The sequence below is a fragment of the Aedes aegypti genome, chromosome 2 (assembly GCF_002204515.2).
Source record: "Aedes aegypti strain LVP_AGWG chromosome 2, AaegL5.0 Primary Assembly, whole genome shotgun sequence".
Classification (NCBI taxonomy): domain Eukaryota; kingdom Metazoa; phylum Arthropoda; class Insecta; order Diptera; family Culicidae; genus Aedes; species Aedes aegypti.
This window is the reverse complement of record NC_035108.1, coordinates 157,878,665-157,906,616: the sequence shown is the minus strand read 5'-3', so window position 1 is coordinate 157,906,616 and position 27,952 is coordinate 157,878,665. Positions and strand designations below refer to the sequence as shown.

The 27,952-nt window shown below is 36.1% G+C and overlaps 1 protein-coding gene across 7 annotated transcripts in view; it reads left to right on the top strand.

The window, feature by feature from the left end:
• The window catches only part of LOC5576177 (SCY1-like protein 2), a 427,894-nt gene that overhangs the window by 282,514 nt on the left and 117,428 nt on the right, over positions 1 to 27,952 (top strand). For all 7 annotated transcript variants that reach the window (XM_021842934.1, XM_021842931.1, XM_021842932.1 and 4 more), the window contains 5 exons: positions 12,493 to 12,638; positions 13,274 to 13,404; positions 13,525 to 13,639; positions 22,720 to 22,865; positions 22,945 to 23,098. In XM_021842934.1, the coding sequence (XP_021698626.1) occupies positions 12,493 to 12,638; positions 13,274 to 13,404; positions 13,525 to 13,639; positions 22,720 to 22,865; positions 22,945 to 23,098 (692 nt within the window). The remainder of the gene's footprint in view (positions 1 to 12,492; positions 12,639 to 13,273; positions 13,405 to 13,524; positions 13,640 to 22,719; positions 22,866 to 22,944; positions 23,099 to 27,952) is intronic.

Below are 27,952 nucleotides of genomic sequence, written 5' to 3'. Positions count from 1 at the left end.
CGAAAAAGTAAAAATGCTCTTTCGTTGAATTACCGAGTGATTTAGAAATCTGAACGAAAGGGCAATTTTGATAAAACTCGAAATTGATGTCCTCATTATTATCCAGGCTGTTCCATCAAGAGCAATGATATATTAAAACACCTCGATGATTTGACTGAGTGGAGATCTCCTGCAACATTTAACGCACTAAATTAACTTCTTGTTTTACGTGTTTTACTATAATAACGTTAATATTTGCCTAAATGACCATATTGTATTGTTTTGAAGAATTAAAGCTTCAATAGAAAATATGAATAAAACCAAAAACGGTTGATTCTATATCTTGTAAATGGTAATACAATATTTTACAAGTCGATAAAGCATTGATTTTTACTTTACTTATTGAGCTTTTAATCGGTGTGTTTATAAATAAAATAGTTTAGACACGAATACAATATAATATTCACATAACTATTTAAAGCTTCATAAAATCTGTTTGATTGTATTTTTCAGGAAAATTTGAAATTTCTTGGAAGTTTACAACCCGTTTAGTAGTTCAATCATCATTTCATAACCCAAGTTTGATAATTCAGACAAAGAATATTGATAGAAAACAACTGATTGTCAGTTTTTTCAGTGCTACTTTTTTTTACCAAAATTATTGAAAATGCTACGTCCACTAGTTGGTACCCCTACCTCCCCCTCGTCACAAATCCGTGAAGACTCCCCTCCTCCCTAAAATGCAACGTTGTTTATGGGGTCGTCCTATTTGCTATTTTTTTTTTATGTATGGTATTCAGTTGGAGCTGCCTGACAGCTTAACTTGTCAAGGCTGAACCCTCGGTCTGGCTTTTGCCAAGTTTCCCCTCTACCAGGACCAATACACAGACGGACTAGGCTATGGTGCCCACATGAACACTGCTTTTTTATTCGTATTGGGACGTGGTAGTTTTTGAAAAATACCCATATTCCCTTGCTTCTGAGAAAAGGAAGCATTGTGAAAATCAGCAACTTCATCAGAATTTGTTTGAAATAGAAATGTAGAAATGTCTAATCGAATAGTGATTTTGAATAATTTGTCATTTAAGTGATATTCTGATTACTCCTGTCTTTTACGTAAGATTAGAGTCTCAAATGTCAATTGTCGTCAAGTCTTAACAAAATTAGGCTGCTTAGTAGTAGTTCTAGTAAATTTTGTTTTTTGTTGTTAAAAGTATATATTGGTCATTAAGTTCATATATCCTTAAAAAAAAGTCACTTTCCATGTTTATTCAACAATTTCTCGAAACTTGCATGTGTACCCTAATCATCGATCTCAGCGTCTTACTTTCCATAGTTATTATTATAGTAAATATTTAAAAGTAAAGTTACTTTAGGCTTCTATTACAGTCTCCTACAAGATTCACTTTTCGGTGGCAAATGCAATGCTTCACAACGCCTACTTTCTACTTGTAAATTTAGCAAAAATGAAGCTGGAATTAGATTATTTATACCAATGTTATTGCTGTGTGCGTTTGAAATGCAAATATCAAATTCGGGAACACCAAATGCGGTAAGATTTTTCACAAGAAATGCGATGTCAAAGATAGATTTCTATTACTAGGGCGGCGGTGATTTCTATAATCGTTGCTAGGTGTCCTTCGATTGTTTTGTATTACCGCATTTGGAGGACGTTTAGTCAAGATTTGCATCTCAAATGCGAACAGCAATACAAAAGAGGTATTTCTTATTATGGAAATGCAAAAACCATATTAAAATAAGATTGTCGCCACTTATTTCTACTCAGTGAATCTACTAATCATTTTCCTCAGAGTAATATTTACTACGTCGTATATGGTAACGATGTGTCTAGCTAGCTAATAGTAAAAGTGGCTATGGATCATTCTAGTTAGCAAAATACAAACTGAACGTCACCAATAGTATTAATGCCCACTTCGAATAGATTCATTATTTGAAATGGGCATCAATTCTATCAACGACGCGGAATGTCCGTTGGATCACATCGAAGATATTATTGCGTCTATGCCATATGAATTATGACGCGGCTTTAAGCAAAAAATGCCAAAATGTGATACCACCACTATAGGTTACGCCTTTGGTTTCCATCATATGGGCTAATGGATTATGCCCTCCCATCGTGGAAAGGGGAGGGTACCCCTTTGCTATTTTGTTATGATTTTGTGTTTCGTTCCACAGTGTTCCATTTCAATTTAATCCGTTCTATGTACTAAATGACGTTTAAACCGTTTTTAGTTTGAAAGCCATGCAAATTACCGGGGCACAAATTAAAAAGTGTTCAGATTAAATGAGGTCATACCAACGTACCTCCGTATTAGAAGCTATTCAATTGGACTGTTTTCATTCAAATTTTTGCTGTAGAATACGTTTTAAGAATTTTTAACAATTTGAAGATTCAAAGCTCAAAAACGGTGTACTTGATTGAAACAGTGCCTTCGAAGAAGTTCCAGTCAATAATAAGGAGAATTACAAAAAATACAATGGGAGTACAACTCATTCTTAACGATATTAAACAATATTGAATGCGGATTTTCTCAAAACCAAAACCTTAAAAACCTTTCGATTTCTTTATATGTTTTTTTGAGAAAGCTTAAGTCTAGCCAAAGCTTGACTGTACAGTAGTGCGATTCAAATTTTAGAAACCTTACCTACCTTACCATAAAAACAGTGTTCTGTGAAATTTTCAGCTTTCTAGGTGGTGATTTAAAGGTCGCCCAAATACAATATAGGTTTATATGGAAATTACTATAGAGAAATTTTGAGAAATGTTCCAAACACCCCTGTACTGCAATGTAAGTATAAACTTAACATCCCATATTGAAAACTCATTCTTCATTCCTTAATGAAGGGATGCAAATCCCTTTTAAGAAAATTTTTTTTTGGGATTTTTGTCCATGTTTGCAGGGCTATAATCCCATATTAAGCTAAATAATAGCAAACAAACTCATGAATATCTCTTCTGATATGCTTTTTCTGCTAATAAGTTTGGACTTACATTACAGTATGGCTCATAAAAAAATGCGAAAATCGTCATATCAAGTTTTATGGTTGTTTTTATATAGAAAATGTGAACGAAACATAAATGTTATTCATGATTTGTATTGTTCAATCTATTTAAACTCAGGATTTCACTTTGGACATGACTTTTATCTGTTACTTTCACCTTACCAAAGAGGAATGTGAAGCATTACTTTAAATTTTATCATGCCGTCGTCGAGTTCGATATCTTTGTAATTGAAGCTTCTAAAAGATCAACGATGGCGTGAGATTCTTCACAGGCCTTGTCTCCAGCATTCGCCCATATCAAATGATATAATTGATTCATATCTAGGTCATTGGACACTTAAACATATTTTCGATAAAACGGCCCATTTTGAAAAGCCGTGGTTGAAGCTTAATATAAGTGTGATAAGCGGCTCTGTTTTGCTCAAAATCTATGAGCTAGTATTGACATAAGTTGTCCTTAACCAAAGGAACAAAATTCATTCTCAAAAAACTGTTTTAGACCTTAATATTTATATTGTATTGAATTTTCACAAAAAATATAGGCAAATCAATAAGACGCAAATGCCTTCGAAACTATGACCTGGCAAAATATTTTATTGTGACCATGAAAAACACGTTCTCTAAGAACTCCTCTATCCTCTGATATGAAACAAACTAAAATTTTCAACACTAAAGAGTGATTTTCGAAGGTGGAAAGTTTATCACCAGAGTATACGACAATCAGACGCTATTTCTAACTTTGAGCGGACAAAACCTTTAAACTTCTTTGCTTTATTACATATTTTAGGACAGTAAAAAAATCTGACAAAAATTGTCCTATATAGCGAAGTTATGTCAGAATATACTACAGTATTCAGATATTACTTTCACTCACAAAAACAATGAAAATAACGCTTGTGGATGCTATATTCACGTTCAAACAATTTTCGCATTTTTTTATGGGCCATACTGTAGAATACTAGCGTGTTCGGAAAATTTCTCAATATTTCTCCAAAGTAATTTCCATATAAACATACATTGTCTTTGGGCCACTTTTAAATCATCACCTAGAAAGCTGAAAAATTCACAGAACACTATTTTTATGGTAAGGATGGTAAGGAACATATGGGAAATTGGATTCTCAAACATTTTCAAGTTTTGAACCGCCCTAATGTGGTATGTGCCATTTGAGGCCTCAGTATGAGGCATGCTCATCTACTGGCTTTAGGACATTTCGTCGAATGACAAATGTTTTGGAACATTTATTTTGGTCGAATAAAATTTAGTTGAACGGAAATTTGATGGATAGCTTATTTTCAAATGGTTTATTGGTAAAATTGGTTATTGTTTTCTTAGTTTCGCAAAGCTGGTAAGATAACGTATTGTTTTGAATAATCTGAATCATTAACTGTTGTTGAATAAAAATATACATTTTTTTATCTGTAATTTGAAGTTATGCCAAAATCTAGGATTTCGATGACAATTCAAATGAACTTTTTAGAAGTAGTTTTTTGTACATTGGCTGAAATATTTAGCACTAGTGAATTCACTATTATTCTAAAATATCATCGTTCTTTGAAAACTGCTTAACATGTTATTTTATTACTCAACCATATGAACATAATGTTTTTATTATTTATTATTCTTTTGAAATGTCATCGTATTTCGTTATGAACTGTTTATATGGAAATTACTATGGAGATATTTTGAGAATTGTTCCAAACACGCTAGTACTGTAATGTAAGTAGAAACCTATCATAGCATATTGAAAACTTATTCTTCAAACCTTAATGAAGGATGTTGCTGAAGAAACAAATCCCTTTTTGAGCTAATTTTGTTTGGGATTTTTGTACATAGCCCTGCAAGCTATAATCCCATATTAAGCTAAGTAATAGCAAACAAACTCATGAATATCTCTTCTGCTATCCGTTGGATTGAATTTCTCTCTTCAGAAAGTTTCTTTATTATGGTATGAAGAATGAGTTTTTACTATGGAATAATTTGATAATAAGTTTGTACTTACATTACAGTACTAACGAATTAGGAACATATCTCAAAATTTCTCCATTGTAATTTCCAAATAAACCTATATTGTCTTTGGGCCACCTTTAAATCACCACCTGAAAAGCTGAAAATTTCACAGAACACTATTTTTATGGTAAGGATGGTAAAGAACATATGAGAGATTGGATTCTCAAACATTTTTAAATTTCGGAACCGCCCTAATACCACATCCGCACTATTTTGTGATACACTCGCATTTAGAGCATAAAGGAAGAAACTCGACATTAAAGGGAGACCGTGGATAAATTTATTGGCGATCAAATGTCTTGCTATATTGCTATAGTTTTACGAACTCAAATGAATATAAACAATTCCCTATACTTTGAATTGCCAAAATTTCATCAGGTAAATGATTGTGGTAAATTTTCCTCCAAATTTATCGCTAGTAATTTTGACTGAAATTTTGAATCTGAATCTGTTGTGTCCATTGACAAGATGAAATAACGTGTAAAACCGATAGTTTTGTTAAAGATTGACTTTGGTTCGATAGCATCTACTTTACCAATGATGACAAGGACTTAATTTCATTTGCAAGCGTGACATGTTTCTTGACATGTTATTTTTGTAGAGCAGTGCAGCAGAAGTTAAAGAAATCACTAATAATTTCATCAGAATAATTTCCGACAAACTGTAAAATAACGTGTTTGACATTTGAATTTAAATTGCCAATAGCGACTGGTTTTACACCATCGATTGTTGTGTTTTATAATTAGTGAAAATTCACGTGTGAAACACATTGATCGAGCTCGTAGAATGTTTTCAGTGTAGCGATGATTTTCATACAGGCATACACCGTGTCCAGTATATTCTCATACAAATTCGAGATAACATTACATTGCGCTTGTTTAACTGACATCATTGGTGATAATATTTTTTGAAAGTGGTTATAATACTGATTCACTACAGGAAATATTTTGGAAATATTTCAATTATAAACTTATTTTATCAACTTAAGAATTTACGAAAAATATTTCCAGCGGCACGCTCTGCCTATGCCCAATTTCAATCTGCATTTATCGCACATATATTTATCAAATTTTATCAATATTTATCTATTCAAAACGCAATATGATTAACTTAAAGTTTCTGAAAATTTTTTGTGAATGCTCTGATTTTCACTTTGTTAACCAGATGAAATGAACAAAAATTCATTTTAAGTGCAAAACACGACTTCAATGGACATTTCATGACTTATCATAGCAATTATTTTTTCTTATTCATAAAACAAGCTATTCTACGTTAGTATAATACTACCAGACTACAATGAAATACTACAACATTGGATTATCCTACATTCAGTAAAGTTATACCAAAGAAAAGAAAAAGTGTATGAGGATATATTGGACACGGTGTAAACTTAAATGAAGAATAATTATTAAAATATTTCGTATCACAAAAGGGCCTTTTCATGTGAAATATTTGCCTTCATTTTCTCCATGTCTCCGTTTTATAAGATGAGGCGTTGTTAACCTTTACGTTACCGACCTCCGACATGGCATTTTCAAATATCTGCCATTTCGTCATTGTCAGCATTGTTCAGCATTGTCTATTTATAGCAAATAAATAGTACCTTGTAAAAATCAACTGATGTGGTTTCATAAAATCAAAAAGAAATGAACGGAATGGGAGCTATTCGAAAATGTCATGTCGGAGGTCGGTAACGTGAAGGTTAAAAGTCACGCTAGATTTTATCAAAACAAAATCCCAGTTCTCCTGTAAATGGACGTCTTTGCGACAATCAGCTGTTCCGAAACGTCTCGTAAATATAATGCGCCACCATCATAGAGGTCGCTGGGGCAGAATGAATGAAATGTCACTGAAAATGTTTGTTTACGTCCAAAATTAATTTTTTCAACCCAAAAATTTGGTAATATTCAAACGATTATTGAACTACTCTCCATTGGCATAATCATTTGGAACCATTATTCTTGCGATACTACTACTCATGATCCGTAAATGCGGCTCGCAATTTTGTAGAGTACATGTTTCTAATAATTTTAATTTGAAATGAGTTTTGATTGACTTTGACATATGGTATAAACTAACCTCATAAAATTAACGAAAATTTACAAGATCCTGCTATGAAACCTCAAGAGCCGGTGGTGGTTGTGCTCGTAAGGAATCTATAGGAATACGCTAGGACTCTAAAGCATCTAACTGGGTATCCGCAGGGTCTCGCCAGGAACTCTCGGGATCTCGCTTAGGATTTCACTTCGATATTGCTAATTCTCAAGTCTCCGATGAACATTTTCAGAAAAAATATTATTCTTAGGCTGCCACCAGCTCTAACCGAATTCCTCTGGAAACCACCTTTTCAAAATCCCCAACATAAAGCCAGTGCTACTCAAAATACCACTATAAATCCATTATCTCGCTAGGAATTCTCAGGACGCCCTAGAAACCTGAAGATTTTATTAAAAATAACCAGATGTTGGACATAACCCCAATAAGCAATACAAAACTCTCAGAATCCCGCAAAAAAAAACTCATTGTCCGCTACTAATCTGCAAAAATCTTCAAGAATACGTCAAAATTTCTGAGACGTCCCACAAAACTAAGAATCCCCTAAGGTTTCTCTAGCATACAGTTAGGAAACTCATAGACCCAGCTCGTAAGGAACATAATGATTATTTTATGAGATCCGTATCCTTGATTAAAAAGTTTCTATAGAATGTTGGATCATCTCTTAACAAATCTAACGTCTTACAGAATCTCTGACAAATAGGAAAAAAAAATTTTCGTAAAATTGTTGTATAGTTGATGCAGAGAGATCATCATACACACTATTACAACAGACAAAAATATTAAACATTTTCAATCGTATTTATCGCGCGCTTTAGAAATATTATTGAAAAAAAAGTGTAGTTTTAACTGTGTAAGCATTTGTCTTGGTGGCGGTGTTATAAAAAAAATGAATATAAAATAGTGAAATTGGCACATTTTACGGAATATATGTTGACACTTTTGTAGTTCACTAGAATAACGTAATTTATGTTATGAAATTCCTTAAAAGGTAAGATGCACGACATTTTGCTTAATTTGTTTCTATTATTGCGGTGTTTTTTTTTTAACATGCGCAATGTATGTAATTCGATAATGATAAGAACAGTGATCTCAAAAGGTGAGATGAAATTTATTATTGAAAGTTTGTGTGAGTCATAGATTCTTTTTCTGAAGAAGTGGCTTAATTACGTGTATCACTTACTGGCAGACTCATATGGGCTGGTCATTCAGTATGAATGCCTAATAAAAAAAGGTTGTTCTAAAGTTGAGATACTGATGGAGGTTAAAGGCCTCATGAAACGTGGCGAATGCATGACCAATGGCCATCCCGAAGAAAATAGGCGCATACGAGAGCCCTTTGGGATATGATTTGGGGGAATATCGGCAAAAATGGAGCTCTGGAATGTAGTTCGCCCAGAAATTGAAAAAAGATTTTGTTTGCATTCGAACATTTCTGGCATCGTTAGTTTCTGTCTTTTAAGTTTTGTAACGGTTGCAAGGGTTAACCGATTGAATGAAATTATTTTCAGTAAAAGCAATGACATTTTTCATCCATAAACGGTTGATACAAGTGCAAAACAGTCCTATCTATTCAAATGACATGCGAAGTTCTTTTGATTTAAACTAATGTATTTGCCCAGTGGGTCCAAAATCTCAAGGGGTTTGAATAATATAGATATTTTATTGAATAAAAAACAGGTTCTAAAAAACTTTCCTTTTAATTTATTAATAACATTTTTAATCTTTCTCTCATCGTTTGCAAATTATAGCGAGTTTGAGAATAAAATATACACATGTTTTCAATATTTTGGGCCATCCTAGGTGTCTAAGTTTATATTGTGTATTGTTCATCTACGCACTTATGTACTGTTACATCATCCTATGCTTTATTGCAAGGTATAAGCAAGGATTATAGCTTGCAACTGGAGAAAAATAATTAAAATGAACTCGGAGCATATGGTATAGAAAAACCTACTGTAAATATCATCTAACGTGTTTTTAACTACGTTTACTAAACGAATCTTATGGGCCTTGTCATTCCCACTAATACACCCAGCCTCCGTGATACATGTAGATGTAGAAGTTCCTGCAACTCTAATGCACCCTGGGGATTGTTTTTTATTTCCGTACGGGTTTGGGCCGGAAGGTCTCAGATTTTCATAAAACTTTTTCCACAGGCAGGGTTCATCAATTTATGAATAAAAAAAATATTGAAAAAAATTCAGGGTCGCCTATTTTCTCGGAAAACTCAGTTGGATTTTTTTTTCGTTTTCCCCTGACACTACTTACTTTGAAAAATCATAACCCAAGAACGAAGCATCATAGAAACAGAGTTTTTTTTACGAAAATGAAAGCAAATTTTCTCAGGAATAAAATAATATTAACTGGAAAAAGTTTTCCACAAAATTTTTCACCGTTGAGAAAATTCGTAAAGAAAAGCCGGAAAAACTATGCTCCATCTCATGGAAAATTTTCAAAAAAAATATATTTGAGTAGATAATTTCATAAGCTTTAATCGCTGAAATTTTTAAAAATTGTTTGGCGTTATTAATTTCTGCTGACTTTCTAATACTAGCATCTCTAGCCATTCGCTTAATGTTGCCACTGATACCATCACAAGGACCTTTTCCGAGTGAGGTTGGGAAAAAGTGCCATTCTGCTTTAATTTTAAAATCATTTTCATGGTTGCATACATTTTTCAAATTTGACATTAAGCGAATGGCTAGAGATGCTAGTATTAGAAAGTCAGCAGAAATTAATAACGCCAAACAATTTTTCGACTGGGCTGTGTCGCAAAAGGTGAAAGACCAATTTAAAAAAGATTGGGAATTTATCTATGCAACTGAAAATGACTATTCAGAGGCTGGAATTTTGTTTCAGGAAACATTCATTTCTAACCTTGTTCCAATTCCTGAAACAAAAATATCATTCATTCATACCAAAAGACGAACGAAGCATTTTTGCAAGTGAATTCTCAGATGCACATGAAAACCAAGAAAATACAGCATGCTTTGTTCTTAATAATACAAAGAAACGAACTTATTTGTTCCATAGAAAAGAAAGAATTCCTTTTCAGTGTAATGAAAAATTAAGGCAGAAACATTTTTTTTTTAATTTTTCTAAGCGGTGTTTTTTTCATGAAAAATATGATCCATTCCGACTTATACTTTATTAAAATCAATCCCATATATTTTTTCAGATGTTTTAGAAAATTTTCAATTGCTTTGATAAAAAATCTTTGTTTTTCCGATGCTTTGATTGAAATATGGGTTTTCAAAGAAAAGGCTTATATGGTCATTTTCCACAAAATTGGCCATAACTCAAAAACGAAGAAAAAAGTACATTTCAAAAATTTCAGCGATTAAAGCTTATGAAATCACCTTCTCAAAAATATATTTTTGAAAGTTTTCCACTAATTGGAACATAGTTTTTCCGGCATTTCTTTACGAATTTTCTTAACGGTGGAAAATTTTGTGGAAAACTGTTTCCAGTTATTTTTTTTTTTTTATTTCTTAGAAAATTTGCTTTCATTTTCATAAAAAACTTTGTTTCTACGATGCTTCTTTCTTGAGTTATGATTTTTCAAAGAAAAGGCTCAAAATGGCACATTTGCACATTTTTAACAAAATTTTTCATAACTCAAAAACGAAAAAAAAAACATTTCAAAAATTTCAGCAATTAAAGTTTATGAAATTATCTACTCAAAAATATTTTTTTGAAAATTTTCCACGAGTTGGAGCATAGTTTTTCCGGCTTTTCTTTACGAATTTTCTCAGCGGTAGAAAATTTTGTGGAAAACTTTTTCCAGTTAATATTTGTTTTTATTCCTGAGAAAATTTGTTTTCATTTTCATAAAAAAAAAAACTTTGTTTCTACGATGCTTCGTTCTTAAGTTATGATTTTTCAAAGTAAGAAGTGTCAGAGGAAAACAAAAAAATGCCAACAAAGTTTTCTGGGAAAATAAGCGACCCTGAATTTTTTTCAATATTTTTTTATTCATATATTGATGAGCCCTGCCTGTGGAAAAAGTTTCATGAAAATCTAAGACCCTTCGGCCCACTTTGTACGGAAATAAAAAAATCCCCACCCTGTCAGATAATGTCAGATCGTTAAACAAAATAGACTTCAGCTTTCTCAAGAAAAATATGAAAAAAAATAATTAGTATGGTTTTGAGAAAATCGGCTTTATATATAATCCAACTTGGATTGATTATGATGTTTTCTTCCATTTTTTTCTATTATTATTATTTATCTTTATTAGGGAGATTTTCAGCCCTTGGCATATTTTTTTCTAGTAGTCATTGTTATTCGCTAGAACTTCTTCCAAGACACCATTTAAATCAAATGCGCCGTTTTTGAGTAATACCTATGCAAACTATAAAAATATATAAATTCTGTTCTGCCGGTCCTGTTAAAAACATAGTTAAAGATATTGAGCAAAATGTTTATGAGGAATATCATATTGGATAGTCACTGATACAGGTGAAATATTTCATTAAATTCGGAAGAGGTAGCCCCTACGCAATTTGCGTTTTGAGCTGGAAATGCTTCATAGAGATATTGACTCAGCCATTCCATGAAAAACGATCTAGTGGGTCACCGAATTCCGTGAAAATGTGCTATTTTGTTTTTCATCCGAAATAAGGATACACGTGTTCTATATATATATTTTTTAAATTGAAATCTTAAGCGTTCATTCCATAAAAAAAGATTGAAAATCGTTTGAGCTGTTCAAAAATTATGAATTTTTTTTAAATAAAAAATCTAAGTCGCTGAGAACTACAGTGTGTGCCGATGAAAAATGACTGTTTTTTTTTTCATTTCAAAAAAATATATATCTCAAAAACTGAAAAACATACATCGCTGAAAATTTGACAGTAAACGTAAAATTGTCTGAACTATCAAGAAAATATGAGAATTTGAAAAGTCAAAATATTTAGCTTTCATTTCGTCCTAGAACGTTGAAAATCGGTCAAGCGGTTCAAAAGTTTTTATATAAAAAAAATAAAAATTTAGCAAAATCGAGATTTTTCTGGTCATTCTATTTCAAAAATGGTCACCCTAATAAAAAAAATCCAAAAACACGTGTATCCTTATATCGGATAAGGGACAAAATAACAAATTTTCACGGAATTCGGTGACCCATTAGATCAGTTTTTCATGAAATGGCTGAACTACAACATATATTTTGTCCCCAGTTCATCACATCCCAAAATAACGACACTGTAACTATTTTGAAGTTTATTCACGTCTTACTTTTTTCCATTTGCAATCATCCTTTACATCTCCCATTTTTATGTTCTACTTCTATGGTTAGCAACGTGAAGCATGTTACACCCAATAAAAACCTTGTTGGTGAATATATTTAATCTTGGTGCCACTCCGTTTTCCCTTTTTTTTTCTTTCCGGTTACTCTACGAAATCCAACACAATCCCTGTCAGCACCTGAAAACCAAATCAACTCCAACTGCAGCATACTGAGCGACATGTTCTCGCTCGGAATGGTGATATGTGCCATATTCAACCACGGGAGACCGCTAATACAGTCGGGGAATTCGCCACCTGCGTACATCAAACAGATGGAAACGGTTAGTATAGCGAAATGTGTGCGGCAAGAGATACTGTGATGATTTCCACTGGGAATCCAATCGTTTTCACTGTTGTCGTCGGACAGCTCAAATCTGTGCCATGCGGGAAACATATGTAAATATGTATTAATTACACTTTGGAATTCATGAAACGAACTAAAGCGAACAGTTGTTGGTGGAAGGATTGTTGCTGCTTTTATGCACGATAATACTTTTTCATGCAACGATACCATATCTGAACAGATATATCAAGCTTCTCAATAATATAAACCTAATCTGTTGCGAAAAAGATACATTGAAATCACAACCAATGATGAATGTGAGATTGTGAGCTACCCTTATCAAAATCCATATTCAAGTTTAATTGCCAGAAAAGTCGAATCATTTCCGGATCAGTTTCATGAGGGAAACTTTTACAAATTGGGATGATTCCAGGAAAATCTTTACATTTTGCGTTGATGATGAGTTCATTTGATAGTGCTTTGATTTGTAACTGTAAGAAAATGTTTATATTATAGGAAATCTTTTATCTTTTTAAACGACTCTATGCGTGTTGGATTTCGACCAGTGAAATTTATATCCTCACAGAACTAAGTCGAACACTTCACCTCACTTTAAATTCTAATTTCCAACAGTTAGACGAAGCAGTGCACAACATTCTGCCACGGATACCGATCCCGCTCCAAGAGGCTACAACTCGATTACTGAAAAAATCACCCGGTGCTCGGCCTACAGCTCAACTTCTAACACTTATCAAGTATTTCAGGTAAGCTATAAACTCCCACCATTGTTGTTCATTCATTACCATCTTCCAATTATAATTAATCGCATTATTCCACTTTATGCACGGCAAACCGAACGTCTCCCGAATACATCGTTCTCACAGTGACCCAGCCGTACAAGCTCTGCAGTTTCTGGACGTCATCAACATGAAGGATCCCACGCAGAAAACCCACTTCTATCGGAGCACGCTGCGGGAGGTGCTTCCGTTTGTGCCACGGGTAAGTTGAAATTGAGACACGAACGACCACATCACGGTGCTCTCCAGACCATTATTATAAGGGAAAAATCTCTATCAAGTCTGTGCTCACCAGTCGATTTCTATAGTTGACTGCATAACGCATATTCCCCTTGAAAAACATATTAAACTTATTGGCATCATATGGAGTAAAAATTAAGCTTCCATTGAAGCTGAACAAATTTTGACGTCTATTTTTAATATGGCCGCCATTTTTAATTTCGTCAGGAAAACCATTTTTTCGTCAATAGCGCACCGCTCGTTGTGAATTTCGAGATCACCGTCAGAAAGCCGGGAAAAACTGATTAAGGTGAAGATAAATCGAAGCCAAACCTCAAATTTTCAAGAGCACGGATCTGGGGAACCGAGCACTCGTTTGAGCTGAAAATTTAATCGATTGGTCACCACCAGTGAGTGACCAATCGATTAGGTTTTCAGCTTAAACGGATGTTTGGTTCTCCAGATCCGTGCTCTTGAATATTTGAGGTCTGGCTTCGATTCATCTTCACCTTAAGACCAGCTGCAAAAACTAAGTGAGCAAAATGGTATTTACCCTAAAATATTAGCGATTTTTTAAATCATGTTTTACCATTTTTATGCATATGGTTAGTGCAATCAATGCAAACATATTTTTTTGTACAACAAAGAAACACATTTTCAATTGTTGTTTATTTTTCGAGTCGAGTGAAAACATTCAAATAATACTCCTATTTTGAGTCAAAAATTCTAGTTGCCATCTTGGATTTTGACGCCATCTTGATTTTAAGAAGTTGGATGAGTTTTTCACCATGTTAAATTTTGAGGCTACAAAATAGCACTCCTATTGTTTACTCGTAGGAAAACCAATGATAAATAACTTGTTTCTTTGTTGTTCGAAAAATGATGTATGTATTTATTGCACTAAACGCCATAAACGTCGTAGAACATGATTCAGAAAATAGTTTAATTCATAGGGTAAATACCATTGCACACCTATTTTTTTCTATTAACAACGATCTGGGAAGCACCGTGGAGGCGGCATCGAGCACCGCCCTCAGATTTTCCTGCACGGCTAGACGCCCTATGCAACACCTCATCCAGAGCTATTTTGAACCGTTCTGTGCATATGTGGGTTTTGCGATCCAGGAAATACCTACCAGCCAGCCAGAGAAGAATGAATGGGTCTTTTGTGTACAACAGAGCATTTATAATGAGGTTGTATCGTAATACGTTGTTGTCGACGGCTTTTGCTGGTTGAACCATGTCGAGGGATTGTTTTGCACGTTTTCGAATAAATCGTGATACCAACAATCCGAGGTGTCATTCTGTTGATAATCTCAGATGTGAAATCTGAAACATAACTGTTTATTTCCCGAGAATAGTTTTTTTTTTGTATCTGAATCGTCACAGTATTCAAAATAACTTTTAAAAAGATTACTGATTGACGAAAGTAGATTGAACGATAGCTAGCGACATTGGTAAGATTTACAGACGGAATTTTGACATCTGAGGGGAGGTTTTCTGGCTAAGTAGGGGCTTACGGGCACTGAGAGTAAGAAGTACTGTTTCCTTTATTGATCTGAACAGAAATGCATAAGGAACGATTCAAATACAACGTCCATCGTTTTTCAGGATTACTAGGACCCCCACTCCCCCCTCTATCACGCTTTTTCCAATACCTTATACATGCACTGTCACACTTTCATTAGAACCAACCCCCAAATGATCGACGTCATTTTTGGATGACATCTAACAGATAATATTTTTTTAATGTCATAGATAAAAGATAGAAGATAGAAGATAGAAGATAGAAGATAGAAGATAGAAGATAGAAGATAGAAGATAGAAGATAGAAGATAGAAGATAGAAGATAGAAGATAGAAGATAGAAGATAGAAGATAGAAGATAGAAGATAGAAGATAGAAGATAAGAAGATAGAAGATAGAAGATAGAAGATAGAAGATAGAAGATAGAAGATAGAAGATAGAAGATAGAAGATAGAAGATAGAAGATAGAAGATAGAAGATAGAAGATAGAAGATAGAAGATAGAAGATAGAAGATAGAAGATAGAAGATAGAAGATAGAAGATAGAAGATAGAAGATAGAAGATAGAAGATAGAAAGATAGAAGATAGAAGATAAGATAGATAGAAGATAGAAGATAGAAGATAGAAGATAGAAGATAGAAGATAGAAGATAGAAGATAGAAGATAGAAGATAGAAGATAGAAGATAGAAGATAGAAGATAGAAGATAGAAGATAGAAGATAGAAGATAGAAGATAGAAGATAGAAGATAGAAGATAGAAGATAGAAGATAAGATAGAAGATAGAAGATAGAGATAGAAGATAGAGATAGAAGATAGAAGATAGAAGATAGAAAAGATAGAAGATAGAAGATAGAAGATAGAAGATAGAAGATAGAAGATAGAAGATAGAAGATAGAAGATAGAAGATAGAAGATAGAAATAGAAGATAGAAGATAAAGATAGAAGATAGAAGATAGAAGATAGAAGAAGATAGAAGATAGAAGATAGAAGATAGAAGATAGAAGATAGAAGATAGAAGATAGAAGATAGAAGATAGAAGATAGAAGATAGAAGATAGAAGATAGAAGATAGAAGATAGAAATAGATAAAGATAAGAAGATAGAAGATAAGAAGATAAGAAGATAGAAAGATAGAAGATAGAAGATAGAAGATAGAAGATAGAAGATAGAAGATAGAAGATAGAAGATAAGAAGAATAGAAGATAGAGATAGAGATAGAAGATAGAAAGATAGAAGATGAAGATAGAAAGATAGAAGATAGAAGATAGAAGATAGAAGATAGAAATAGAAGATAGAAAGATAGAAGATAGAAGATAGAAGATAGAAGAATAGAAGATAGAAGATAGAAGATAGAAATAGAGATAGAAGATAGAAGATAGAAGATAGAAGATAGAAGATAGAAGATAGAAGATAGAAGATAGAAGATAGAAGATAGAATAGAAGATAGAAGATAGAAGATAGAAGATAGAAGATAGAAGATAGAAGATAGAAGATAGAAGATAGAAGATAGAAGATAGAAGATAGAAGATGAAGATAGAAGATAGAAGATAGAAGATAGAAGATAGAAGATAGAAGATAGAAGATAGAAGATAGAATAGAAGATAGAAAATAGAAGATAGAAGATAGAAGATAGAAGATAGAAGATAGAGATAGAAGATAGAAGATAGAAGATAGAAGATAGAAGATAGAAGATAGAAGATAGAAGATAGAAGATAGAAAGAAGATAGAAGATAGAAGATAGAAGATAGAAGATAGAAGATAGAAGATAGAAGATAGAAGATAGAAGATAGAAAGATAGAAGATAGAAGATAGAAGATAGAAGATAGAAGATAGAAGATAGAAGATAGAAGATAGAAGATAGAAGATAGAAAGATAGAAGATAGAAGATAGAAGATAGAAGATAGAAGATAGAAGATAGAAAGATAGAAGATAGAAGATAGAAGATAGAGATAGAAGATAGAAGATAGAAGATAGAAGATAGAAGATAGAAGATAGAAGATAGAAGATAGAAGATAGAAGATATAGAGATAGAAGATAGAGATAGAAGATAGAAGATAGAAGATAGAAGATAGAAGATAGAGATAGAAGATAGAGATAGAGATAGAAGATAGAAGATAGAAGATAGAAGATAGAAGATAGAAGATAGAAGATAGAAGATAGAAGATAGAAGATAGAAGATAGAAGATAGAAGATAGAAGATAGAAGATAGAAGATAGAAGATAGAAGATAGAAGATAGAAGATAGAAGATAGAAGATAGAAAGATAGAAGATAGAAGATAGAAGATAGAAGATAGAAGATAGAAGATAGAAGATAGAAGATAGAAGATAGAAGATAGAAGATAGAAGATAGAAGATAGAAGATAGAAGATAGAAGATAGAAGATAGAAGAAAAAAAAGATAGAAGATAGAAGATAGAAGATAGAAGATAGAAGATAGAAGATAGAAGAAAAAAAAAAAAAAAAAAAAAAAAAAAAAAAAAAAAAAAAAAAAAAAAAAAAGATAGAAGATAGAAGATAGAAAATAGAAATAGAAGATAGAAGATAGAAGATAGAAGATAGAAGATAGAAGATAGAAGATAGAAGATAGAAGATAGAAGATAGAAGATAGAAGATAGAAGATAGAAGATAGAAGATAGAAGCCAGCAGTTCAAAGCTAGAAGCCAGCAGTTAGAAGATCCAAGTAGAAGATAGAAGCTAGAAGCTAAGAGCTAGAAGCAATAAGCTAGCAGCTAGAATTTAGAGGCTAACAGCTAGAAGCTAGAAACCAGAAGCTAGAAGCCAGCAGTTAGAAGCTACAAGCAACAAAATAGAAGGTAGAAGCTATAAGCTAAAAGCTAGAAACTAGAAGCTAGAAGCTCAAAGCTAGAAGTTCAAAGTTAGAAGCTCAAAGCTAGAAGGTAGAAGATAGAAGCTAGAAGCTAAGAGCAAGAAGCAATAATCTAGCAGCTAGAAGCTACAAGCTAGAAGCTAGAAGCTAAAATCCAGAAGCCAGAATCTAAGAGCTAGCAGCTAGAATTTAGAAGCTAAAGGTAGGAACCAGAAGCTAGAAGCCAGCAGCTAGAAGCTAAAAGCTAGAAGCTAGAAGCTAGAAACCGGAAGCTAGAAGCCAGCAGCTAGAAGCTAGAAGCCTGAAGATAGAAGCTAGAAGCTAGGAGCTAGAAGCAAAAAGGTACAAGCTAGAAGCTGGAAGCTAGAAGCTAGAAGCTAAAAGCTAGAAGCAATGAGCTAGCATCTAGAAGCTAGAAGCTAAAACCTAGAAGCTGGAAGCCAGAAGTTAGAAGCCAGCAGCTAAAAGATAGAAGCTAGAAACTAAAAGCTAGAAGCTAGCAGCTAGAATTTGGAAGCTAACATCTAGAAGCTAGAAACAAGAAGCTAGAAGCCAGCAGCTAGAAGCTAGAAGCCAAAAGCTAGAAGGTAAGAGCTAGAAGTTAAGGAGCAATAAGCAAGCAGCTAGAAGCTAGAAGCCAGAAGCCAGAAATTAGAAGCCAGCAGTTACAAGATAGAAGCTAGAAACTAAAAACTAGAAGCTAGAAGCTAGCAGCTAGAATTTAGAAGCTAACAATTAGAAGCTAGAAACCAAAAGCTAGAAGCCAGTAGCTAGAAGCTACAAGCTAGAAGATAGAAGCTATAAGCTAAAAGCTAGAAGTTAGAAGCTAAACGCAAGAAGGTAGAGATAAAAGCTAGAAGCTAAAAGCTGCCCACACCGTACGCTGACGTAGGTGAAGAAAATGCTGGTATACAACTGTTTAACGCCGAGCTGATAACGGTTGCAAGAGGATTGAAACTGAACAAAGCTCCCGGACCAGATGGTATCCCTAACGTAGCGCTAAGGGCAGCAATCTTGGCGTTCCCAGACATATTCAGGACAGCGTTGCAGAAGTGTCTAGTGGAAGGCTGCTTCCCAGACAGATGAAAAATGCAGAAGCTGGTGTTGCTGCCAAAACGGGGAAAACCGCCAGGAGATCCTGCTTCATATAGACCAATATGCTTGCCGGATACTCTTGGCAAACTTCTGGAGAAGGTCATCCTCGGCAGGCTGACGATCTACATGGAAAGCGAGAACGGATTGTCGAAAAGGCAGTTCGGATTCCGCAAAAAGACTTCGACGATAGATGCTATTCGGGCAGTCATCGCGTGCGCGGAGAAAGCGTCCAAGCAGAAGAGGAGAGGCAATCGATACTGCGCAGTGGTAACAATAGATGTCAAGAACGCGTTCAACAGTGCCAGTTGGGTGGCTATCGCCGCAGTCCTGCACATAATGTGGGTTCCCGAATATCTGTGTAAAGTTCTGCAAAGTTACTTTCAGAACTGGGTGCTGGTTTACGACACAAACCAGGGACGGATGTCAATGGAAGTCACAGCGGGAGTTCCACAGGGATCCATACTTGGTACAACACTGTGGAACATGATGTACGACGGAGTGCTAACCTTGTCACTGCCGAATGGAGTCGAGATCGTCGGGTTCGCAGATGACGTCGTTCTTGTGGTAACTGGCGAGACTGCGGAGGAGGTGGAGATGCTGACGGCGAAATCGCTAGAAACCATTGAATCGTGGATGACTGGAGTCAAGCTGCAGTTGGCTCATCAAAACGGAGGTGGTGCTGGTCAGCAACTGCAAGGCGGTTCAGCAGTTGGAGGTCAGCGTCGGAGGACACGCTCTCTAAAGCACCTTGGAGTAATGGTCGACGACAGGCTAAACTTCAACAGCCGCGTAGACTATGCCTGCGAAAAGGCAGCGAAAGCAGCTAACACCGTAGCTAGGACCATGCCCAACATTTGAGGACCAAGAAGCAGCACGAAGCGTCTTCTGGCGACCGTATCATCGTTTATACTGAGGTACGGAGTCCCGACTTGGGCTGCAGCGTTGGGAACGAAACGTAACCGAGATAAGTTGGCAGGTACGTTCCCGCTCATGGCTATACGGGTGGCGAGTGCCTACCGCACTATATCATTGGAGGCAGTGTGCGTTATCGCCGGAATAATCCCCATCTGCATCACTCTGGCTGAGGACATCGCATGCTACCAGCAAGGGGACACTAGGTATGTGAGGAATACCATTAGGTTGGCACGATGGCCAGGTGGCAGCAGGAGTCGAATGACTCGGAGAAAGGAAGGTGAACCCACAGGCGTATTCCTAACGTGTCGGTGTGGACGACCAGAAAACATGGAGAAGTTAACTTCTTCCTGACCCAGTTTCTGTAAGCCATGGATGCTTCTGGAAATACATATCAGCACAGATTCGGATACGCAGAATCTCCACATTGTCCGATCTGTCCAAATATCAAGGAGACACCGGAGCATGTTATTCGAATATTCGACTGCCCTCGATTCAGAGATATACGGAGCGGGATGATGCCAGAAACCACAAGCGTCCTAAATCCGGACAACATCGTGCAAAACATGTGACAGCATGAAAGCACCTGAAAAGTGCACATGAGCGTCCAGTAGAAGTTTAACAGGGCTCTGACGCGAGGCCAGCCCAAGGGAAGTATGCATCGTCGCACAGAAAGCTGTCCAAAGCCCCGTAGAGATCTTCAATCACCAATTGGCAAAACAAGAAGTCGCAGAGACACCGTAGAAATGTCATAGAGCAGCGTTTTTGACGACAGTAAGCTCCAACAGCGAACTAGCAGAAAAGCTAGAGGCTGAGATTGACGAAGTGCATGAGCACAGCCCTCTCCGATGAAGTTGCTTGATGTAGTTCCAGGGGGGATCGAGGCACAGGAGCAGTAGGGAAAGTTTTTTAGTGGTTAAGCACGTGAGTCGCATACCGTGCCAACACACAACAGGCCAGGCTTTTGAAGCTTTTTTGTACCCTAGTAAGAAGCTAGAAGCCAGAAGCTCGAAGCTAAAAGCTAGAAGCTAAAAGCTAAAAGCTAGAAGCCAGAAGCTAGATGCCAGAAGCAAGAAGCCAGCAGCTAGAAGCTAAGGGCTAGAAGCAATAAGCTAGAAACTAGAAGCTAGAAGCTAGGAGCTGGAAGCTAGAAGCTAGAAGATAGAAGCTAGCAGCTAGAAGATAGAAGCTAGAAGCTTTAAGCTAGAAGCTATAAGCAAAGAGCTAGGAGCAATAAGCTAGAAGCCAGCAGCTAGAAGCTAGAAGCTAAAAGCTAGAAGCCAGAAGTTAGAAGCCAGCAGCTAGAATATAGAAGCTAGAAGCAAGGAGCTAGAAGCTAGAAGCTAGAAGCCAGTAGATAGAGATATAAGCTGGAAGCTAGAAGCAAGAAACCAGAAGCTAGAAGCTATAAGCTAGAAGCTATAAGCAAAGAGCTAGGAGTAATAAGCTAGCAGCTATAAGCTAGAAGTCAGAAGCTAGAAGCTAAAAGCTAGAAGCCAGAAGTTAAAAGCCAGAAGTTAGAAGCCAGCAGCTAGAAGCTAGAAGATAGAAGCTAGAAGCAAGGAGCTAGAAGCTAAAAGCTAGAAGCCAGTAGACAGAAGATATAAGCTGGAAGCTAGAAGCAAGAAACTAGAAGCTAGAAGATAGAAGATATAAGCTGGAAGCTAGAAGCTAAAAGCCAGAAGCTAGAAGCTTGAAATTAGAAGCTAAAAGCTAGAAGCTGGAATCCAGAAGCTAGAAGAGAGCAGCTAGAAGCTAGTAATTGGAGGCTAGAAGCTATAAGCTAGAAACTAGAAGCTAGAGGCCAGAAGCAATAAGCTAGAAACTAGAAGCCTGAAGCTAAAAGCAAGAAGATAGAAGCAAGAAGCTAGAAGCTAGAAGTTAGAATCTAGAAGCAAGAAGCTAGAAGCTAGAAATTAGAAGCTAGAAACCAGAAGCTAAAAGCCAGAATCTAGAAGCCAGAAGCTAGAAGCTATAATCTAGACGCAAGAAGATAGAAGCTAGAAGATAGAAGTTATAAGCTAAAAGCAAAAGCTAGAAGCTAGAATCTAGAATCTAGAACCAGAAGCTAGAAGCTAAAAGCTAGAAGCTAGAAGCTAGAAGCTAAAAGATAGAATATGAACGATGGAAGCTGGAAGCTAGAAGCTAGAAACTAGAAGCTCAAAACTAGAAGATAGAAATAGAAACTAGAAGCTAGAAGATAGAATCTATTTTCACTAATACGCAATTTAAGGCATCATCACGATTAAACAAAACCTTCCCAATTTAACATCAAATGTTTCTATGTAGCTGCGTGAGAATTTACGAATCTTCGACACATTGAAGAGAAAATCTATACCTTCCACTGCGAGTAAAAAGATGGATTCACCACCCAAAATGTTTTTGCTGTTTATAGTAACTTGATGATGCGCAAATCACTAGCTTTTAAAAAGAGCTGTCAGCAGCTACGTAAAGTAGATAGTTGGCGAAGCTACTCACAAACAAAAAAAAGGAAGAAACTTTTTACCAAACACAACCATGAAACCGCTACAATTTACCGAAGCAAATTCTGAAATCTCTTTTTATTGGCTGGTTGACCGAACTTTCCCATCAAACCATAAACCAAACAATCTTTCGTCGTTCAACCGCAATGATCCCGTGTCAAGTGGGCAAACACTTATCTATCCTACTCATTGAGTTCTGTGTCTCCTTCTCTCTCCGGCAGAAACTGTGGTGGCAACACATCTGGCCTAATCTACAGCAGGAAATGCGTGCTGATGAAGTGCTGGCTGCGGTCCTACAACCCGCACTAACTCTGGTTCAGGAATCTTCAAACAGTGAATACGAAGCAATCATTTTACCAACCTTTAAGTAAGTCTCAGCCCACCCCCCGTTCCGTGCGGTTCAGTTCATATCCGTAACCCTTTCTCTTCTCCCTCTCCACCGGCAGGACTGTTTTTGTAGCCCCTAAATCTATACAGGCAACCGTAGCGTTACTAGAAAATCTACACATAATCCTAGAGAAAACACCACGGGACGACATAAGGACGGAAGTGCTTCCGCTGCTGTTCAATGCGCTCGAAAGTACAACGATACAGGTGCAGGTAAGTAATTTCCTGATCCCAGATGGGAGGGGAAATGAAACAGGACGAGCGGGGAGGTTTCACTCGAAGTTACAAGTGGCACTCAAAATGGCATCTGTAATGTGGCGCTGCTGGAGGTGGTACCCTATGCAGCTGCAGTAGCAACCGAGTTCCGTTAGATACAGTTGGCTGAGGATATAATTACTGCCATTTTACGTTTGATCTGTGCCAAGTGGTGGCATCAAATGTAGGGGCGATGGTTAAGTGGACACCTAAAAATTAGCTGCAAACCTATAGCTATGGTTAGCATCACACGGTCCATTCATATAGCATATCCTATTTTAAAATATGTAGGTTCATATGTGAATGGCACCCAATTTATCACCTTACCCTTCAGCAGCCCCATAGCCAACCAATGTGAGAGAGTGATTCGAGCATATTAGACCATAATCACATGCTTGATTTGAGTCCACTTCAGAAGAGTACTTACATATGTAAATGTTTACACAGGAGGGCAATGATTAGCCAACTTGTTGACTCATCAAACGGTGCGACATTAAACATTCAGCCAAAACAGACCACCCATCCGTGCAAAGGGTACATGCCTTAACCAAATTATCAAATCATGTCTTTGATGGAACAGCTTTTCAGTTCAATTAGGTAGCAATCTTATTATTTCAACTAAGGTGCACGGTGTATATCGTAGAAAAGCATTACTTTATGAAATTAAGTATCTTTAAAACCCCCATCAGAGCTTTGATTTCTTCCTTTCGTTTGGTTCTTGTGTTAAATTTTCTATCGGGGTTAATTTTCATATAGGGGGAGATCCCCCAGTACCGGACACTTAAGCCACTAAATTCATAATTTGAAAAATATTGATTTTATGGGCTCGTGTTACCCATTTATGATAAATATTATCATTTTTATAGTGTACAAAAATAAATTTGAAAATATAAATATGAATTTTGATATTGAATTTTGATGATGAGTTTTAGTACCAAATTGATCGATCTCGAAAGGTGGCACCCAATACCGGACAAGATCTGGAAATGCCTCGAATTCTGTAAATTTGAACATCATCGAATGTGTACACTATAGGAATAGTTTATAATTAACAATTCAATGCATTTGCATCATTTACAAGAATAAATTGAGTTTTTCTTAGTTTGCAAGATGCCTATCAAAAACCTCTTTCATATATGATGAAAAATAGCACATTTTACGATGTTGTTCTGAATGTTCATTATTCTTAATTTTATTGCATATTTGATACCATGATCGACGGAACCCATGAAAAATAAAAGTATTCTGAGACACTGATGCAATAATTACAAAGATATCATATAACAAATCAAGCTGTCCGAAACTGAGGGACAGGAGGTGCTTAACCAAAATTGTAATTTGTCCATATTTAGTTCAATTAAGGTACAAAATACATTCATACTATCAAATTAGGATTATGTTCGATCATGCTTGCGGGATTCAAAGTATCTTTTCATATTCAAAATATTTACTAAATAGGCTCAAAATTAAGTGGATACGTCAATTTTTTAAAGATTTTCAAACTTTTCTACTTTTTTAAATAGGCATGCATATTTCAAGGATGTGTTATTCTACGCAATCATTAGTCTACATAATAGCTTTCTTTTCTACTAATACACCATCTTGATTGGACCATGATTTCTCAATGTTTCGGCTTTGTCCGGTATTGGGTGCTGTCCGGCACTGGGGGATCTCCCCCTATATTTAAAGACACGGACACCGCCTTCAGACATTTAGCTGCACAGACTGTAACTTAACACTCGACAACGGACAAGCATGCTCCAATGGTACAGCCGAGAAACATTCCTGACGAAAAGTTTCAATGGCTGCAGCGGGAATCGAACCCACACCTCATGACACGATGCGCTCATTGCCTGACGACACTAACCGCACGGCCACGAAGTCCATAAATACATTACATACAAGCCCATTTAATACATCTACGAGTGTAAATGATTCTATTAGATTCTACGCATTTTGTTTATGCAGAGATTAAAGAAATGGAATGCATAATTTGTCGCTTATAGATATTGTGCGCCAGTCAAGAACATCGTGGAATATAGGTCTTAATGTTCACAGCTACGTTTGGCATAATGGACGATAGGCATAATTTCCACAATGAAAACTGAAATTGTTTGTGTAAAAGTGAGCTGACTTTTACACAAACAATTTCAGTTTTCAGTACAAAGATCAAAAGTGTGTCCTTTGAAATGCGATTGCCTTGCAGTCGTCCCATAGTTGTGAATCCTTTGAGGTAAATTTCGAGCACAAAATTTGATTAAATGATAGTAGTATGTTTCGACTGGATAGGTGGTAGATTTTTTCGGAGTTTAGTCTTTCAGTGTAATTAATTGCGTTGACTAAGTTTTAATCATCGCCCATCATGGCCCATCATTTCTGAAAAAAACAATCTATGGAAGATACAGAATCAAAAATTCAGAACTCCAGTAGCTACTCGAGAAGGAAAATTCACAAGATATTCCTAGATGGAATTTTTGAAAGAACTCGTTTCAAGTTCTGAAGATTTTCCTAAGAAAATCTCTGGAAGGAAACCCTGTTAAATTCCTTAAAAAGTCCCTCAAAAATCCTCAAAGAATCCCTAAAGAAACTCCTGCATGAATTCCTAAGGGACTAATGGACATATTACTAAAAAAAGCCTCGGCGAATCACTGAAGGCAAACCTTGAGGTGAATTTCAGGAGAATCTCCTAGGGTAATTACTAAAGTAAACGCTTGGAGCAAGTCCTGAAAATAGACATGGAAAAATCTCTGTTAAAATTCCACGAAGAATCGCTAACTATTGGATATATCGCTAAAGGGAATCCATAAAAAAATTTGCACCGAAAAATAATTAAATAATTTGTTGGATTCCTAAAGGAACTCTTGTAGAATTTACTGCAGGAAATTATTGGCGAAATTCGCGGGGCAATCCTAAAACTGTTACAGGCGATCGTCAAGATATTTAAAAAATAAATTCTGAGAAAAAATCTGCAAAATCCCTCTGGGAGATACATGATTAATCTGTGCAGGAAACTCCTAGAAGAATCACTAAGTAAATCTCTTAAATATTCCATGAAAAATTTCTCCAAACATCCGGAAGGGAGTTTATGGAGAAATCCCTGAAGGAAAATTCTGGATATACTACCGTTAAAACTTTATAAGAAATCTTTAGAAAATTCCTGGAGGAACCACTGGGAGGAATTTCTGGAATAAATCTGAACAATTTCAAGATAAATTTTTGAATGCTTGATTACATTCCTAACAGAATTTCAAAGTAGATTTCAGAGGAATCCCTGAGGCTGTGCAAATCACTGAAGGAAACCCAGAAAAAAAAATGTACAGCAAGAAAAAAAGGAACACAGGAATATATGAAAGAATTTCCTTTCAGCTCTCAGCAATAGCGGAAGGAAATTCCTTGTGAAACCCATTGGAAATTTTTGAAAATAAATCGTGAAGAGAACTATGAAGGAATTTTAAATGATTATCTTGGAGGAGCCAGTAGAAAATTTCTGGTTGTGCTGAAATAGTCCTGGAGGAATACATGAAGGCAAGAAACCGCTAAATTAAATCCCTGAGTAATTACTTAGAGGAAAATATTGGAGAATTTCGAAGATGAATTCATGGAGACACACTTGGAGGAATTCTTAAAAGTTTCTTTGCGGAATGTCGTGAGAAAGTCACGAATTAATCCAAGAATTTCCTTCAATGGTTGTCTTGAGCAAATGCTAAAATTTCTTTCAGTAATTCCTGAGGAATTCCTCCAAGTGGAGGAGTTCCTGGAGGAATCGTAGAAAAAAAAAACAAATAACTTGTGGGATAATTCCTGGAAGAAGTTCGAAGAAACTCTTGAAATAATTCCTGAAACAATCATTGGGGAATAGCCTAAAATAGTCTCTGAATAAATACCCGGAAATAAAAAATAAAACTTAAAAAGCCGCTACGAAATAAATAGAGGAGTTCTTGTAGATGCATTCTCAGTTGCTCTCAACTGCATCGTTGATTGCAACTTTCACTATACTCCAGCAGACCTCAAGAAGGGCTCCATCCAGCTCACCCTCATCTGGTAATGCAGCCTCGCAGTGCCGAGCGTATGCAGTCAATACCGTACGTTGTTAACGACGGAGTGTTTTGAACATAGTTTAAACATCACCAGTTAGTGTTAAGAGTCGATGTTAGTGCCACGATAGGCCCTGACGTCGATAATGTCGGCGAAGTGCCGTCCATCAATCAGAACGTGGTCGATTTGTGATTCTGTCTGTTGTGGTGATCTGCAGGTGTAGCGGTATGGAAGGCTGTGCTGGAAGTAGGTGCTACGGATGACCATATTCTTGGAGGTGGCGAAATCGATCAGTCGTAGGCTGTGTCAGCCGGTAGCACTGAAATTTCCAATGGTCGGTCGGAACTCCTCCTCCTGTCGACCTGAGCGTTTAGATCTCCTATGATGAGTTAGACGTCGTGGCTTCGGCAACAGACGTACTCGCGTTCGAGCTGCACGTAAAAAGCGTATTTGTCATCATCAGTGGTTCCGAAGTGATGACTGTGCACGTTGATTATGCTGAAGTTGAATAACTGGACTATAATCCCCAGCTGACATATTCTCTCATTGATCGGCCACCAACTGAACACGTACCTCTTCACTTTGGAAGTTCCCAGCCCAGTGTTGTCGCAGCTCTGGTAGATGTTATGGTTATCTCTAAACGTTCACACCATTGATCTCTTCCAACACACTTCCTGCAACTTTAAGTTGCCGAATCGATGGTCATTCAGCACATCAGCGTGTGCTCCCGATGAAGTTGAGAGATTTACAGTTCCACATACCGAGCGTCCAATCGCT